Consider the following 19,231-nt stretch of genomic DNA (forward strand, 5'->3'; position numbering starts at 1 on the left):
AGTTAAGTGTCTGACTGTTTGTCTGGGTATTGTCAAAGACAGGACGTAGGTCTGCTCTGCTCTCTTCGTTTAGCCTCCTAGGGAACTCCTGCTCTGCTCTTATCCACCAACCACAGCTGCTGAATTCATTTGAACTGCTTGTGCCTTTGTCCATTGTATCAGTTTGTGTGTGTGTGTTTTTTGTGTGTGTATGTCTGTGCATGTTGTTTGTAGCCTGTGCTGTGTGTCCCGCTGTCAGTGGCCAGGCAAAGTGTGGGTGTAAGGTACATGGTGCTCAGGTTACTCATTTCTCTCTGGCACAGGACCCACTCTCTCTCACAGTTTAGCCAAAGAGAGAAGCCGTGTACAGAGGCAAGCAGGGGGACTATTTATAGATCACTTCTGGCCTACTTGGCAACAGGAAGGAGATGAAGACAAGGAAAGGAACTATGGAGGCCAAGGAGGAACAAAATAGAAACTAGAACGGCCAACTAGAGCAAAGTCATTTCTTTTGCTGTGGATGAACTTCAAGTTCCACTTTGCCACTCTCTGCTAAAAGTCAAAAAGTCGAAAAGTTTTCTCTGGATTTGTGAAACACACTGGGATATACAATACACATACTGATGAGGACAAAATTATTAGCCCCCTGTGAAATTTAAAGTTTTTGTTAAATTTTTTTTAACAGAGTGTGGGGTTTTCAACATAGCATTTCTAAACATACAAGTTTTCTTTAGAAAATCATTCTTTCAGAAAAAACTAAAATGACCAGGGTCAGCATTATATACTGACCTTATTTTATCCACTCATAGACCAAACCACTGCTGTGCAATGATGTGCTTTAACTTTGTAATGCTCAAACCTTCTAAAATCAAGTTCAAACTGAAAGTTATCTAACACACAGTATAAAAACTTCAGAAAGGCTTTAAGCTCTTATGTCAGAAAACATCATGTCAAAAACAAAAAACATCGGTTTAAACTCGAGAAGAAGAATTGTTGATGTTCAAACTTCAGGAAATGGATATACAAAGTTCCCAGTCTAAAAAACTGGAGTGAGAAGTACTATTAACAAATTCAGAGAGAGACACACAGTAAAGGAGTGGTAGAGAACAGGCCTGGAAGACTGAAGTATGCTAAGGACAACCTTGAGAAAGATTATGTATACTCTTATGTATGTATGTATACCAAGTTCATCTTTTGGTCAGATGAGATGGGTCTGGGTTGTTGCTTTGTCTTTCAACACAACGACGAAACAAACACAAAGAAATGTCGCTCCTGGTGAAGAACTACATCTGTGGATTGAACTGAACACCAAGGTCCATGCCAGAAGACCATCAAATCTGGAGAATCTTGAGAGATCTGTCAAAGAAGAATGGGCTTTGCCCAGGAGGCATGTGTGGGACTTGGTACACAACTGACTTTTTCCATTGGGTGTGTGTGTATTGAATCTTAATAAAATAGGTGTTCATTATGCTCCTCAGTCATCACCTGGCTCTCCCCTTTCCCTTTTACAGCTCACAATATGTGCACACGCTCGTGTCAACAGTGGTCCTCCAAAGGACATTGCTGTACTGTATGATGTACTAACAACAGTTATGTTCACATGAGATTTTGTGGAAGAGATCCCCAAACCTTGGTGTGTTGTCAGTACCTCAAAAAGGTTTAAATGTGGAGATGACCTCAACTGCTATGTCTGTGATACAGCCCCCCTTTGACTGTAATTATGCAGCAAGCTGCTAAGGCCTTATAGGGAAGTCAGCTTTGAGATATTGCATCTTAATCTGCTGCAAGAATTTAGTCTTCAGGCCATAACTTATGGAAAAGGAAGGACAGAATTAATGTAAGTGGACATATTTTTTAGAAAATGAACAGTGTTTCTCTTTCCTGTTGTTTTCCTGCTTCAGTCACCACCAATGGCAAAGGAGACTAGAGCCAGACAAATGAGAAGAGAATAATGTTGAGGTGTAGTCATATCAGTTTTAATGAATCTAAAGTAGTAAAGAAAATTGCAGTGTTACTTAACTAATCTCAGTTTGGGTTCAGGAAGATAGTAATAGAAAGTTGTTCAAGTGCTGCAGAGCTACAGAAGGACTTGAGTAATGATTTCACAATGTTAAGGATTCATCATTTCTAATAATCTATATTTTTGTTTCCCAACATCACATGCCTACTTCTTGCAGTATGACATAACCAGTCTGTGTGATGTTCATCCACAGTGAGCTTTTATTCTACAGCCGTGTTTTCTGTGTTTAAGTTGACACAGCTGGTGGGCAGGATGTCAGCTTCAGGCCTCCGTGTCTGTTTGTAATTCTCCCCTAAGAGAGCAGCTTTCCTTTGCTATAAATAGCCTTGCATGTGTGTGTGTGTGTGTGTGTGCACATTTCATTTTGTATGTGTGTGCACACATGTGTGTGTGGGGCCCACCTCTCCTCTGTGAGCCCAGAGAGAATGATGTCCTTCCATGCAGCATTTCCATCTGTGTGCGTACAGAGCTGCGAAGAAGGATTTGCCTCCTCCCTGATTTCTTTTTTGCATATTTGTCACACTTACATGCTTCAGATTATCAAAGACACTTTAATATTAGACAAAGACAATCTGAGAAAATACAAAATGCAGTTTGTATTGCAGTTATCCAAACCCACCTGGCCCTGTGTAAAAAAGTTATTCCCCAGTAAACCTAATAACTGGTTGTGCTACCTTTGGGAGCAAGAACTTCAGTCAAGCGTTTGCGATATGTATGCAATTGTTTCCCAGTCCATTTCTTATTGTTGAATCATGAACACTGACCTTAACTGAGACAAGCGAGATCAGTGCAGTTCCTTAGATTTCTCCTGCATGAGTCATTGATGCCTCTCATCATGGTTCACTGGAGTAACAAAGCTTTAGAAACATCTTTGCAACCCTTTTCGGACTGATACATGTCTATAACATTTCTATAATATTTTTGTCATTAGCTCTTGAGTTTCTTTAGATCATAGCATGATGTGTTGATGTTTGAGATCTTTTAGCTTACTTCACCGTTTTAGACAGATTCTATTTAAATGAGTTGATATGTGAAAAAAGTAATTACGTGAATTACTTTTTCAGGGCCAGGCAGGCTTGGATTGGTTTTTGGCTTTAATAAATGAAGTCATCATTTAAAAAGTGTGTTTTCTATTTACTCTGGTTATTTTAGTTACTATTAATATTTGTTTGATGACCTGAAATGTGTGGGAAATGCAAAAAACAAGAAATTAGGAAGTGACAGTTTTTTTCATAGCTCGTACTATATTGAGCCTTTTAAAAGCTCAACACTATAAAACCTAAGTACTGAGGACAAAGTGAAATATTCTGCTTGCTCAGGAAATTTGTTAGTCATGTGGAAGAAATGACTCAGTGAAGTTTCTATTATAAAACTGCTTTTTAAAAAACATCTAAATTAAAACTAGCTGACATGAGCAAACTGCATAATCTGCCCAAAACCTGTTCTATAAACATTTTTCAATGATAGTAATGTTAGCGCCACTTTACCTCACTGGGATGGGCAAGTGCCCATATGGCTGAGAGTGGCTGGCCCGGGTTCAAGTCCAACCTGCGGCCCTTTACCACAAGTCTTCACCCCTCTCCACTTTCCTGTCAGTCTTCACTGTCCCTATCTAATTAGGCAAAAAACAACAAAAAAGTAAGGTTAGAGCTACAGATGCCTTACAAAGATGATGTAGATAACACATAATCTTAAAAATATCTGCAGTTAAAATTTCATATTAGCAAAGAAAGATTTGTGCTTCAGATTAGAACCGCTTTCAGTCTTCTTTAAAACTCATTACATGGGAAGTTATAGTAAGTTACAAAGCACTATGGAACAATTAAAATATTATTAATATCAACAGAGAACTATGTTAAAACAGTATAAATATAAAGTTATTTTTAGGCCCCCAAGTCAATGATGAGATCCTCATTGTAAATGTAACTAAAAAAAACAGAGATCCTGGAAAACATAGTGAAATCTTATTAAAAAATATATTGAAACAGTTAGTGGCTTTGTCTTAAAGTAGGTTTCAAAACTTTCCCCCCATAAGGTGACCTTCTAAAAGGATAAATCAGTGTCAGTTACCTAACACCTCATGGAAACTCTGACAAAATCTCTGTCAAATATACGCGATTTGTGTGACACCAGGCAATGGTAGGTGCTTCTTTTAGGCATTTAACAAAAAACCCTCCTTGACTCTGATATGGTATTCATAACTTGAGACTTGACTTTAAATAGATTTGAATAAACTTTAAATAAGTTGACTTATTTTTTTCTTGTAATTAAATATTTGGATGATTTTAGAGGCTGTAATCCCAACAAAACCAAAACCCTTAGCTTGTTTTTGTTATGGCAAATGCAGATGGACCCAGGAAGCAGAACACACGGAGGCAGAGTTGCGGTGAAGACAGTTTATTTACAGTGAGGGGGAGGTATTTACAAGGACAAAATATATACAACATTGTATGAATGGGGACGCGGAGCCAGGACGTGCAGGTGACGAAAACACACACAGGTAGTGCACTCGATCTAAAAAAGGAGAGGGACGAGAATTAGGAGGGTCTTGCCCGATAACCGAGAAAAGCTTAAAGTAAACTTTACAGACAGTTGGAGAGCTTATTTGGTACCAAGGTATCCAAGGGCTCCAGCAGGCAGGGGCAGAATTTCAGATGCTCCAAAAAAACGCCAATACTCCGACACTAGTCTTCTTTCAGGTAGCTCCTAAAGAACACTTTTGAGGAAAGCATCTGATGAGTAACAGGTGTGCCAGGTTCAGTGACTCACTGCCCCGCCTACCTATACAAAAAGGGAGGCACCAAAAAACACATACAGACAAAAGCACCACATAACCAGAACCCAACTCCTAACAGTTTTGTAGCTAAGGGTTATTCTAAAGTTCGCCAAAGTGCAATTAATGTTGATAGGAGGTTTGTAAATGTTTCATATTAGTACGTGGTATTGTAATGGTATTCCCATTAGTAAGTAAGTAAGTAAAATTTATTTATATAGCGCTTTTCGCAGATAAAAATCACATCATCTGCAACTCAAGTGAAGAAAAGGAGTCCGAGTTCATCAGCCTGCATGTGAATCTGTCCTAGTGCACAACAGCGAGTCCTCCGCCACGTCCCGAAAGACGTGGAGTTCCGATGACGGAGCAGCCAGCCGGGCAGATTTCCTTCAAGTGAATATAATCCATGCTTTGCTGCCACATCTCAGTTAAACACATGAAGTTTAGGGATTCCTTCATGAAGAGATCGCTTAAAATAAACGATTTGTTTGTAACTGGAAATATAAAAATTTCCCAGGTTTTCGTGAGCATTTTTTTCTCTAAATGTAGAATACTTGAAAAAGCTGGCCACACTTAAGCAGTCAGTGGGTTACTGTTCTTTCTATCTTTCCTTCCTTTCCTTCCTATCTTTCCTTCTTTCTTTTCCCTTTAATCTTTCTTTCCTTTTACTTCTTTGTTTCCTCTGGTGTGTGTGTAATGGGTTTCCTTTCTTCTCTACTTTTGTCCTATTCCTTGTCTCCCATGCATAAAATTGCTGTTCACATTCACACACATGCACACACGATCACAGACAGTAGGCACATTTTATCTAATCAGTTTCCTGTAGATAAATCAAAGAGTGCCTTCTACATTTGTAAAAGAGAGAGAGAGAGAGAGAAGGTCTGTGCTACTTTTTGACTGAAGGTTCCTCTGATATATATGTTTTATTTCTGTGATGTCTTTCTGTCTCCCTGCAGACAAGTATAAAGGAGGGATTGCTGTTGAAACAGACTAGCTCATTCCAGAGGTGGAAAAAGCGCTACTTCAAACTGAGAGGACGAACTCTCTACTACGCCAAAGATGCCAAGGTAGGTTTACTGAGTGTTTCCTCACATGGCGCACATGCTCTAGTGGCCACTGGGGATGAATTGCTAATTGCTTTTACTGTTACTGTTATTCTAACGCCACAAATGACTGAGAAACACAGTCCGGCATTAAGGATGCAATGCGCTTATTTATTTTCTTAAGGAACTGTAGATAAGACAATAAATACCCATCTCATGTCTGTATGGTGAATACATATCTTGAAATTGCACCTGATTAGCTTAGCTTAGCATAAACGCTAGATACAGGAAGCCTTTGCTCATACCTCAAACCTCATTTGTTTAACCTGTGAAAAAATCAACAGGGAGAAAAGACATTTTGCTGTTTTACAGGGGATTATGCACCATATTGTGTTTTGGCTTGGACCAGTCAGTCAGTCCTTTTACCTATAAAGACTTGCAGGTTAGCACTGCAAAGCACTTCACAGATGACTAACAAGCTGACAACAAGGCAGAGCAAAACCCCACCAAATAATAAAAATAAGCACTACTTCTTATAAATGAAAAACATAAAACATCCATCCATTCATCCATCTTCTTCCGCTTGTCCGGGGCCGGGGCAGCAGCCCAAGCAGAGATCCCTCTCCCCAGCCACCTGCTTCAGCTTGTCCGGGGCAACACCAAGGCGTTCCCCGGACAAGCCGAGAGATATAATCTCTCCAGTGGGTCCTGGGTCTGCCCCAGGGCCTCCTTCTGGTGGGACATACCCAGAACACCTCACCCAGGAGGCACCCTGGAGACATCTTTGTCAGATGCCTGAACCACCTCGGCTCCTTTCGATGTGGAGGAGCAGCGGCTCTACTCTGAGCCCCTCCCGGATGGCCGAACTTCTCACCCTATCTCAAAGGGAGAGGCCAGTCACCCTTCGGAGGAAGCCCATTTCCGCCGCTTGTATCCACGATCTCGTTCTTTTGGTCACTACCCACAGCTTGTGACCATAGGTGAGGATAGGGATGTAGGTTGACAGTTAAATTGAGAGCTTCGCTTTTGCAGCGTCCACATCACTGCAGCTGCAGCACCAGTCCGTCTGTCGATCTCCCGCTCCCTTCTCCTGTCACAAGACCCCGAGATACTTAAACTTTTTCACTTGGGGCAAGAACTCGTCCCTGACCCAGAGTGGGCACTCCACCCCTTTCCGGCTGAGGACCATAAAACTTGATAAGATATAATATAACTATATTGATATTAGCTTATAACTACCCAGATAGCAAAATTGGTATGGCCCAGATCTGCCCACACAATGTGCTTACACATGGCCCACATACCGCAAAGAATGATGGCCCTTTGGTAGCCCAGATCTGGTTTGCCAGAGGTGGCCCACACATGGGCCAGCACAAAGCCAGTTGCAGACACACTGCTGGCCCTGTGCTGGCCCAGAACAGTTTCAACTCTGGCCCCAGATGTCAGCCTAATGTGTACCTTAATCAAGCCATGTAATAACAACATGCGCTGGAACATAATAGTGCAAAAGTAACATGACAAAACTCTGTTCAGACAGTGACTGGACTGATTCTTATATAGCACTTTTCTACTCTCCCGGATTACTCTATACAACATTCACCCAATCACACACTTTCTCTAAACTGAGGGCTTCCTAACTACATGCATACACATTCACACTTTTGACATGCAGACTGGAAGAGCCAGGGATCCACTAACCTTCTAATCAGTAGGTGACCTGCTTTACCTTCTGAGCTACAGCCACCCAGTAGTAAACATGAGTAAACCCTCACTAGGTTTTGGATAAAGTGTTCACTCACAAACCTGTCAAACCTGCATTTGAAATGTTGGCTACCATAGAAGTATACAGGGTGGGCCATTTATATGGATACACCGTAATAACATGGGAATGGTTGGTGATATTAAAGTCCTGTTTGTGGCACATTAGTATATGTGAGGGGGCAAACTCCTCAAGATGGGTGGTGACTATGGTGGCCATTTAGAAGTCGGCCATCTTGGATACAACTTTTATTTTTTCAATAGGAAGAGGGCCATGTGACACATCAAACTTATTGGTAATGTCACAAGAAAAACAATGGTGTGCTTGGTTTCAACATAACTTTATTCTTTCATGAGTTATTTACAAGTTTCTGACCACTTATAAAATGTGTTCAATGCCCATTGTGTTGGATTGTCAATGCAACCCTCTTCTCCCACTCTTCACACACTGATAGCAACACCGCAGGAGAAATGCCAGCACAGGCATCCAGTATCCGTAGTTTCAGGTGCTGCACATCTCGTATCTTCACACCATAGACCATTGCCTTCAGATGACCCCAAAGATAAAAGTCTAAGGGGGTCAGATCGGGAGACCTTGGCGGCCATTCAACTGGCCCACGACGACCAATCCACTTTCCAGGAAACTGTTCATCTAGGAATGCTCGGACCTGGCACCCATAATGTGGTGGTGCACCATCCTGCTGGAAAAACTCAGGGAACGTGCCAGCTTCAGTGCATAAAGAGGGAAACACATCATCATGTAGCAATTTCAAATATCCAGTGGCCTTGAGGTTTCCATTGATGAAGAATGGACCCACTATCGATGTACCCCATATACCATACCAAACCATCACTTTTGTTGTTCCAACAGTCTTGGAGGGATCCATTCAATGTGGGTTAGTGTCAGACCAATAGCGGTGGTTTTGTTTGTTAACTTCACCATTCACATAAAAGTTTGCCTCATCACTGAACAAAATCTTCTGCGTGAACTGAGGGTCCTGTTCCAATCTTTGTTTTGCCCATTCTGCAAATTCTGTGCACCGATCTGGGTCATCCTCGTTGAGATGCTGTCACGGTCTGCGGACCATGTGTGGGAGTATGAGGTTCCAGGTGCAGACATAGATGAGGAGACAGTATTGAACTTGAAACGAAAAGCGAGCCTTTATTTGGGCTGATTAATGTGGCAAACAACAGAAAGCACAGAGGCAAAACTAAACTAGAAGCTGAACTGGGAAAACTAAGAACTGACACTAAACTCAGACAGCAGGGAAAGCAAAGACAGGGTGACAACGATGCATATGGGAGACTACTATGAACCGGACTCTGTGCTGGAACAACAAAAGACTATGAAACGTATACACGTAAGCAACATGACCAGCACAGAGTCCTGAAACCTGGCGTAACATGGGTGAAGTTGAACAGACGACGCGGCGACAAACAAAGGAAGACTGATGACTTAAATACACACGAGGTGATCATGGGAAGTGGAGACACATGAGAACACAGCTGACTAGAAGGAAACATAATGACAATACAGGGGAGAGTAAGGCTGTATCCCAATTCAGGGTCTGCAGCCTTAAAGTACGCAGCCTCAACGATCCTCAAGGGCCGCGTACTTAAAGACCGCTAAGGCCGGAAGTGCGAGGCTTGTGAAATGGGACGGTCTAGCCTCCGTTGCGCTCCCAGGTTGCCTAGCAACCATGATACTAACAGCTGGAAACGTTACATACAGCATTGTTTGACAGAAATGAAGGAGAACATATTTTGTTCATTTGTTTGTTTGTTTCTACATGAGCTTTGATCATTCTCTGTAAGATTAAGGTCAGCTATTGAACGCCGTATATTTTAAAGTAAAGGCTTTAAAACCAAGTTTGTACAAACGTCACTAATGTCACATAACTTTGCCGACATGTGGCCAACAGTAATGTTTTCATGTTCTTCGTTATTAAACATTTGCACATAAATAAGTGACATAATATTCAGTACTTACTTAAAGTTTACTCTTCGGGCGCCCCTCGTCCGCCGTTTTTTTTGGCAAAATTATCCACACCCACCGCCGCGCTATGCATTCTGGGATATGTTGGGTCACGAAGTCTACACCGCCACGTCCTTAAAATTCAGGGAAATGAAGGATGCATTTGAGGGCCGCATTTCGAGCAGCCTTCGAATTGGGACAGCCTTTGTCGCGTTGCGGTGACGTAATCGGCCTTAAAATGTGGCCTTTAAGGCTGCAGACCCTGAATTGGGATACAGCCTAACACTAACTACAATGAACAAAGAACACCATACTCTTTCAAAATAAAACAGGAAACACAGAGACATAGACATGGAGATAGAACATGAACTTAACCTAACCAGAGACATGAAACATGACAGGTAGACACATGGACCAGGGAGAGATGACAAAAGGGACTAAGAAACCAAGGACTAAACTGCAAACTAGAAAACAACCAGATGCGTTAAACTACACATGTGGATACAAAAATATGCATTAGAACTTAAACCCTGGGCCTCATGGCCCTGTACCGTGACAGATGCTGCAGTAGCTGGAGTTTGTAAGGGTGCCATTTGTGAGTAGCTAATATCCGGCGAAGGGATGTTCGACTAATGCCACTCTCCAGTGACATGCGGCGAGTGCTACGCTGTGGGCTCTTGCTGAATGAAGCTAGGACAGCCACTGATGTTTCTTCATTAGTGACAGTTTTCTTGCGTCCACATTTTGGCAAATCCAACACTGAACCAGTTTCATGAAACTTAGCAAGCAGTTTGCTAACTGTAGCATGGGAGATGGGTGGTCTCGTAGGGTGTCTTGCATTGAAATATGCTGCAATGACCCGGTTACTGCGTTCACCAGATATCAACACAATTTCGATCTGCTCCTCACGTGTTAACCTCTTCAACATGTCAATGGCTGTGAACAAAGAGAAACTTGTAAATTACAACTCATAAAAGAATAACGTTACGTTGAAACCAAGCACACCATTGTTTTTCTTGTGACAGTACCAATAAGTTTGATGTGTCACATGGCCCTCTTCCTATTGAAAAAACAAAAGTTGTATCCAAGATGGCCGACTTCTAAATGGCCACCATGGTCACCACCCATCTTGAGGAGTTTGCCCCCTCACATATACTAATGTGCCACAAACAGGACTTTAATATCACCAACCATTCCCATGTTATTACGGTGTATCCATATAAATGGCCCACCCTGTAGTATTGCAGCATGGCATTTGGGTCTTCTAACTAAAATAGGAAAATAGAAACATAAATAGTGTCATCATTGCCAGAGCTGGCCCACATCTGGTTCACATACACCCTACCATGACACCAGTCAGTCAGAAGTGCGAGCTTGATGCCGGATCAGGGCCAGACCTGTTTTCTATGAGCGTGGGCCACATAAACCAAACCACAGTTGGGCCAGATGTGGCATGCCATCACATAAACAGTGCCATCTACGCCAGGCCTGGCCCATATCTTACTATGCCAGAAGTCAGCTAGCAGGCCCGGCTTGACACCAGATCCGGGCCAGACCTGTCTGCTATGTGGGTATGTATGTCAAAATGTATGTCATAATTAATAAGAGCTAAAAACAGTAATAATTAATAGTGGTAAAAGTACATTGAAAGGACAAAGTATCATAATTTAAAATGTACATAAATAGGTCTTATTTATTGAATTAAATAATGCTATATGGGCCGAAAAGTCAAATAATTATAAAAACCAAAAACATAAAATAGCATAAAGTCATTTCTATAAAGCATGGTCTATGAAAAGCCTGGTTGAAACGGCTGGTTCTAAATTGAATTATTTCAGTATTTATTGCTGCTATCAGCTCCTCCTGCAGCCTGCACCAGCGGCTTGGAGCATTAAAGCCAAAAGGTATCGCCAAATTAATGTTCTGGTCCTACACTTTGGAATAGTTAGAAAATTTGAGCTGGAATACCAGACAGGTGTGCGAGTGAAAAAATGTAAATGGCCTGTATTTATATAGCACTTTACTTAGTCCCCAAGGACCCCAAAGCGCTTTACGCTACATTCAGTCATCCACGCATTCACACAGTGGTGTGATGGCAGCTACATTGTAGCCACAGCTGCCCTGGGGCGCACTGACAGAGGCAAGGCTGCCGGTCACTGGCGCCACCAGGCCCTCTGACCACCACCAGTAGGCAACGGGTGAAGTGTCTTGCCCAAGGACACAACGACCGAGACTGTCGGAGCCGGGGCTCGAACCGGCAACCTTCCGATTACAAGACTAACTGCCAACTCTTGAGCCATGCTCAAGAGTTGTGCAATAATGTAGTGCTTTAAAAACAAGTAAACTTTAACATGATACAGAAGGCAGGGCGGTTTAAAATCAGGTGCATTGTATCATCTCCTTGATCAAGCTCTCTGGACACAGTTCTGAATGGGACTTGTCACATCCTGGAGCCTCTGGTGGTTGCTTAGCAAGGAGTCCCACCCTGGTGATACACTGTGTTAATTACTGAGCTTTATGAGGTGTGTCTTGTTACCTTTGGACAGAGCCAGGATAGCTGCTTTCTCTCTGTTCTCAGTCTTTATGCTAGGCTAAGCTAAGCGAGCGGCTGTTCATATTTATGTACCGGTATGAGAATGACACTGTTATTCAGTGTTTAATTATTACTTTTATTTACATCCCTGCTCTCATTTTTGACCTATCAAATTCTGTTAGATCAGTTATTTCTCTACCTGTAAGCACTTCAATTAATTTTCCATTAATGTGTTTAATTTTCCTCTAAACATTTATTTTATTTTAAGGAGATCTTAACCTTTTAACCTTTGATATTCTGACTCTTGTTGACATTTTTTCCCCATTTACCTCTAATCTAACCTCCTCGGTCTGGAACTTGTGTGTGTATGTGCACCTCTGTGTGTATGCGTTTGTCTGCACTCGCACTAGTCTGGCAGTGCCTTGGCACACTGGCAGGAGCGGGCGCTACGCAGAGTGTCCAGGAGTCGCGTGTGCTGGCGAGTTCTGTCCGTGTGCTGGACGGGCGCACGACGCTCCCCCCCACCCCTGGGTGCCAGCGGATCTGAGGAAGGCCTAGTGAGAATTCGGGTCAGCACAGCACAGCCAGGGGCCAGACCACCAGGACAGCTTAACCACTTACCAGTATAAAACAGTGCTGCATTCATGCCATATTGCTTTAAAGGCTCAAGATGGATTGAATATCCTCTATTATTTTTCTTGAGTCACTTTAAATTTTTGCTGACACAAAATAATGATTTGGGTGGGATATTTTATGGATAAAATAAGATGAAAAAAATTCTTCCCATCAACAATGCAGCAAAGGAGGTTGCAAGAACTCACTACTATATGACATGAATGTGCTTTATATAATCTGAGGTTGGGCAGAGACTGTAAAGCCACGCCTAGTTTAGCCTGTTAATTAAAGTTAGTGATAGCCCTAACTAGGGCTATATATAAGTTATCTTCAGTGAGGAGTGTGGCTTTCATTGCTTTACAGTGTGTGTTATTTGTCATGCCTTGAGTGTCTTGATGGCTGTGCTGGAAGAAGGAAAAATAAGTTAAACTTAAAGGTGACCTGTTATGGATTTCCTTATTTCCTGAGTCAAGTAGACATTTATTCATACAGCACCTTTGAACACTTTTCACAAAATGTTTCACAACCCATGACATAAAAACATGACAGCAAAAAAATCAGCTCAGATTTAACTGCTTTTTAAGAGAAGATCAAATCCAAAGAGCTCAACATCAGAAGATCCAGAGACTCGAATCCACTTCTCCCAAAGCCCTGTCATCTTTAGTTCTCAGCCTTGTGTGATGCACAGCCAGAAGGTCCTGATCACAGGACTTTGGCTATGTGTCAAGCCAAATGCATGCCGAGTTTAAAAGGATCAATAATACTGGTAAAACTTCTAGCGAAGAGGTCAGAGTGATTCATCAAATATTCATGTTAAAATCACCAACTGTAACCAATCTGGACAACTTCATAGTAGAGGAAAAAATAAAATTCCAGAATTATTTACTGATGGGAGTATGTCTAAGTCATACTGCCTGGTTTCAGTAGGTAATAAGAAATCTAAATTCTTGAATAGTAGTCAATTATTTAACATGAAGTTTTTTGTAGTCAAAGACTTAAATAGAGCCACACTCCACGAGGTGGTAGTCTGAAACGGCCTGATTTGGAGAGCCTAGGAACTGAAGGTTTGACACATTATGCTTGTAAAGTCCACTCACCAAGGGGAAACACGGCAAAGCATCTGGAATGTCTGGAAGAACATTCCTGAGGCAAGAAGGCCTCATAAATCCAGGCTTTGTGTATTCATGCAAGGATGAGGAAGGAAAATCAACTTTAAAGAAAGTGTATGAGCACAGCTAATCAGAAAACAGCAACATTGTTTACCAGCCACTCCCACAATGAGCTGAGTGTCACCTGGACCCCTGCTCATGTCCCTGTCCTGCTTGTGGTCTGCACGAACCCAAGAGAAGACAGCTAAGGATACCAGACAAGTACACAGGAGGACAAGGCATCTGGATCCATCATAGATAATCCAAGAGATAGAAGCATAAGCATGAGCAACTGAAGCATCATTAAAAAAAGGACAAACAACATAATGGTAAAAACAGCTCTTAAAAGAGTATAATTTCCATATTAGGTTTGTTGTTATTATATTAACCATGATTTATAATGACATCATCATATGAGCCAAAAGCTCATGTTTTCAGGATGCTTTGATGCTCCATTTCACACTCTCTTTATTGACTCTGTATTATGTCAGTTCCTGCGGCGGTGGCTCCAAAGTGAGTCAATCCCCATAGACTGCCATGTTAAAATTCTGAACTGGCAGAGTTGCTTTAAATCACAGATGTGCTCACACAGGTAGCTGCAGCTAATATTTGTCTTTTCAACGTCACCTCCACCACTATGAGATGCTGACATGGACTCGTGCTTTTGTTGAACTTGTTTGAACGTTGCACCCCTACCACTTGTAAATGCAACGTGCTAACCAACTGTACATTTGCTGATAAATCCACCCTCTGGACTAAATTTGGTTACTTTTGGTGCTAAAAATATGATGGTAGTACACTTAACATTGAAGTTTCAAACGCAGAATCCAAAGCCAACAGCTCATGACTCAGTAGCTACTTCTGTTTTTTATATGCTGTCTATGGGATTTCCTAAATAAGGCTGTGCACATATGCCCCACCCATCTGTTGTTTAATAGTGTGTTCCAGATTAAGTCAGAAGTCAGAATTTCTGAGTTCCCAGTTGGAATTTCTTTCTGGAATGCTCCCTCAACTTTGATTACCAACTTGGAAAGTCAGAGCAACCCCAGCCAAACCCAAGTAATAATCTAAGATGTTGCCAGTGAAGGTAAACAGTACTAAAGCTGTGAAACTTTTGATCTCTTCTGCCACTGTTGTGCATTTGTGACTTGCTAAATAAGCTATGCACAGACACACTGACTCTACCCATGAATGCACTGCGGCTGAGTTTTAAGTGCAAAACAACAAGTTCGGAATATTGGGTTGGAAATAAGCATAACAGGTTCCATTTAATAATCCAAAATGTTAAAGTAAACATGTTCTTTGTGTCACAGCCAGACAAGATGTTCTTATCTATAAATAAGTGCTCATTGTCCCCTACATGTCCATCACTACACTCTGGTGTTTCCAAGGTTGCCTGGCTGGCTGTGCTGCCCTGTGCTTAAGAAGCCTGGCCTCCTCATTGATCCATCCGTAAGGCCACATCTCAGCATCACATTTTGTAAAACAAGCTATGCTCTTCTCCTTGGATGGCTTATTTAATGCACCCTAGAGGACACCAGAGCCTCTGTATGAAGTAAACTCATACACAGAACGATCACCAAGACAGGTGGAAAAAAATACCAATTACAAACAAAATTATCCCAAAAAGTGACAAAAACACAATTACATTAAAGATCCAGAATGAGCACAAAGACAGACAAAATGTGACAGTCGTTTGTTTTTGGTTTGGACTCATAGTCCTGATTTGAAGACTGAAAATATCAGAGTTAAAAGTTAAGTGTGTCATAGGTAGATTTCTGGATTGTGTGCTAGATTAAACAATCAGTTATGAAACAATCTGTAAGTCATTACATGACCTGCTGTGAGAAGGACAGGGTACAGGGATTGGAGGCTTGTTGAAGCTGCTGAGATGCTGCCACTGAGCAAAGCTCTGGATCTATGGGTAACAGAGGATGCTCGCCTTTGTCCACCATTCACTGTCGGCTTTCATTACAGCTTACCTCAAGACAGTTAGGTACACAAAGTTGCGTTTGTGTGTGTTAGCGTGTGTATTGGGATGGTGTGGTGAATGTGAGAGAGGGAGAAAGAGTATGTCAACAAAACACGCACACACAAACATTCGGTACACACACGTGATGTAAAGGGAGAGCAGCACAGAGTGCTGTGACAGGGGGACAGTATTTGTGTTGGCATGCCATTCACACTTAGGTCGCATGCATTTGTAGGCATATGTGTAAATGCTGTCACACACACCCACACAGTAAGCCTTGGCTAGTAGCCCTCTCCAGCCAGGCCCGTGGAGTGTTGTTAGCTGGGCATTCCCTCTGACAGCTGCAGCAAGGCACTCCTCCCACACACACACACACACACACACACACACAGACAGTCAGAGGGCATTCCTTTGACGCCATTGGTTTTTGGCCTGTGGCTCTTTAAGAGCTCAGCTGCATGCCTTACACATCACAGCTCTGTTAGGATATCATGTTCCTGTTTGCAGACTCTGGCTCTCCTCTCCGTCTGGCTCCAGCTCCTCTACCACACAGAAATTCAATAAAGCACATTAACATCAACCATCATGTCATTCATACTATTTTCATTTAGGTGGAGAAAGGAAAACACAAGAGGGAAAGCCTGTTGATAGCCTCATACTGTATCTGTGTTGTGGTGATGTGTTTCCAGGGACATGAAAAGAAACCGAGTTAACTTTATGGGTCCCAGAAAAATTAGGCTTATTGTTTGACCATAAGCTTTTTCCCTGTTCAGAATCGCTCACTGTGATGAAATGCAATAAAATCAATTTATAAAAATCTACACAATAACTAAAAAGTCCACCTTAATAACATTGTAGTTTACTGGAAACATCTGTATCACATCTGTAGACTAATTACTGTCTAAACCAGTATATGGAGCACACTATTCCAGTGACTTTCTTGTTCTAAATGTAAAGAAGAAAAATCCAGATTATGCTATATAAGTCATTTTAAATTATTTTAAACAAAAAAATTATACCAGAAGTAGACGAGCTAAATGCAATAAACATGAATGTTGGTCAAATATCCTAACACTCAGACGTTAGCTTAATGCTTTTAATTTTGCTCTAATAGGCACAAACTGTAATATAACACAATTGTTTTCAAGTGCAATGGAACTGCACGGTTAGGATGAGCATATTTCCAGTCAGGTTCCTAAGCTTGAATCTCCAATGTTACACTCATCTCTGACAATTGTGATACTTATCAATGAAGTATACATCAATGAAGCATAAGGAAATCTCAGTTCAATCTGATTATCATACTGGAAAACGGATCATTGCAGATAAACGAGGAGGAACAATTTAAAAATTGGTTTCAAAATTGCCTCCAAACTGCTCTGCTGTTTGGTGTTTGATGTGATCACACATTATCAACAGACCTGCATGCTGTGCAGATTTTCAGGGGAAATAAAAATCAGTAAGGTATTTTACATGCTCCCAATCATTGTTTCTATTATAGTGGAAATGAAAATACTTTTTAGGTGATAGCTGACGATGTAGGGTCTTTACCTCACAATACTAGGTGTCTTGAGGCAACCGTAGTTGTGATTTGGCACTATATAAATAAAACTTAATTTAATTGAATTGAATTAAATTTAGTGTCATTTCAATGTAATAATATAACAAACAGCTTTTCTTGAGTGGAAAGCATTTAGGTTGGCTGGCCAAAGTATTTAGGTGGGTGTTAAAGGCGGTATCTCCCAGGATGTCAATTCCTAAATGCCTGTTATAAAAACAGCTCACCAAATGGTCTATGATGTTTATTTAGTCATGTCATAATGACCCACACGTGTCATGTAGGAAACCAGAGCTGATGGGTGGCACATCTGTTTTTTCCTCCTTCTTAAATTCCCTGAGCGTCACATTTACATTTAAAACTGAATTCAAAAGTAAATCCATCCGCTTTTCTCAGCTTTGAAGCATTTTGGAAGTTTCAGTGTTAGAAAGCAAGTTTGTCCTTTTATGTTTTTCATGACTTTTACAGTTGCTTCCATTTTACACTAGAAGGTTTAACTAATTCATTTTAGGACTGCTTTGGTGTGGCCATGAAACAACATTTACCTCACAGCCAGTCACCGCTGTCTTCATGATGTAGTATACAAGTAACAATAGGCTACGTTCGGCCTTGTGCATTTCCAGAGACTCACTCTCGTGTTCTCTTCTGTGTCCTTTCCTGCTTTTTGGATCTTCCTCTCCTCCACCACCACCACACCGTCTCTTCTCTGCAGTCTCTTATCTTTGATGAGGTGGATCTGTCGGATGCCAGTGTTGCAGAGTCCAGCACTAAGAATGTCAACAACAGCTTCACAGTAAGTGTTGATCGACAACACATGTGCACACACACACTCAATACACACACCTACATTTTTGGTAATGACCAGTAGGAGGCGACTCCTCTGGTTGCAAAAAGAATTCCAGCAGTAGCTAGATCTTTGAAAAAACTGTCCTCATGTCCCGTGGTTTATGATGAAAGCTACTGAGTTCACATCTTATTGAATAAGATATTCATTTTGTAAATGATGGTGCCTGTTATAGTGAAACAGGGTGATTTATCATGGGACTCACATATCACCAACCTATGAGCATGCGGCACCCCTTGTTCAAATCCATCAGTCATTCATCACATCAGGTTTCAGAACACCTAGATGAAGGCAAAGGGTTCACAACAGGACTGTGCTAAGTAAACAATATTGGCACATAGTAGTCAGTAGGGTTTGGCACTTAGTTGAGAATCTTTATCTCAGATTTAAGAAGTTTGGAAATTTTTTAATGTCAATAAATGTTTTCAAAGTTCAAAAAATGGAGCTGGCAGCAGTGACTGTTGGGAAATCTTTGGTAATAGAGAACAACTTTTAGCCAAAATATGAGAATTGCTCCTCCAAATGACGTCAAACTACGACTGTTTTTACACTGCATACCTGCCAACAAGCATTTCTCTCCTTTATTTTAAGACCATCTCTCAGGGACTTTCCATCTCCCACTGATGCAACACTGAAAAACACTGAAACATAGTGTAATAGTATCGCCAGAATCAGTTTAAACATCACGGAAAACAGTGAAAGAAAGGATGTTGCAATCCAGTCTCCATACTTCTCCAAACCCCTTTACTTTGCAAATCTCATAGTTTTGAAACGTAAATGTTGGCAAGTTAAATTGTGCTCCATGACATCACACCAGCAAGATTTTATGAAGAATTTGTAAATGGTTGTCGAAACAGGAGAAGAGCACAGATGGATGCATATGTACGGATTGTCTGAATTATTAATAAGAAGATGATTGTTTCTTAACCTAGACTAACAGTCTTTGTGTATTTAGCTGGAAAGCTAGCTATCAGGGTTAACAAAACATGGGATATGCCCTTTAAGGGAAGTTA

The 19,231-nt window shown here is 41.4% G+C and overlaps 1 protein-coding gene across 6 annotated transcripts in view; it reads left to right on the forward strand.

Moving 5' to 3' along the window:
- dgkh (diacylglycerol kinase, eta) overlaps window positions 1–19,231 on the forward strand; it is a 79,065-nt gene that overhangs the window by 7,338 nt on the left and 52,496 nt on the right. For all 6 annotated transcript variants that reach the window (XR_013902493.1, XM_080291097.1, XM_080291096.1 and 3 more), the window contains exons 3-4: window positions 5,729–5,839; window positions 18,087–18,167. Coding sequence is in view for 5 of the 6 variants with exons in the window: in XM_080291097.1 (XP_080147223.1) it covers window positions 5,729–5,839; window positions 18,087–18,167 (192 nt within the window). In the remaining variant the exon portion in view is untranslated. The remainder of the gene's footprint in view (window positions 1–5,728; window positions 5,840–18,086; window positions 18,168–19,231) is intronic.

This window comes from Astatotilapia calliptera, chromosome 16 (assembly GCF_964374335.1).
Source record: "Astatotilapia calliptera chromosome 16, fAstCal68.1, whole genome shotgun sequence".
NCBI lineage: Eukaryota > Metazoa > Chordata > Actinopteri > Cichliformes > Cichlidae > Astatotilapia > Astatotilapia calliptera.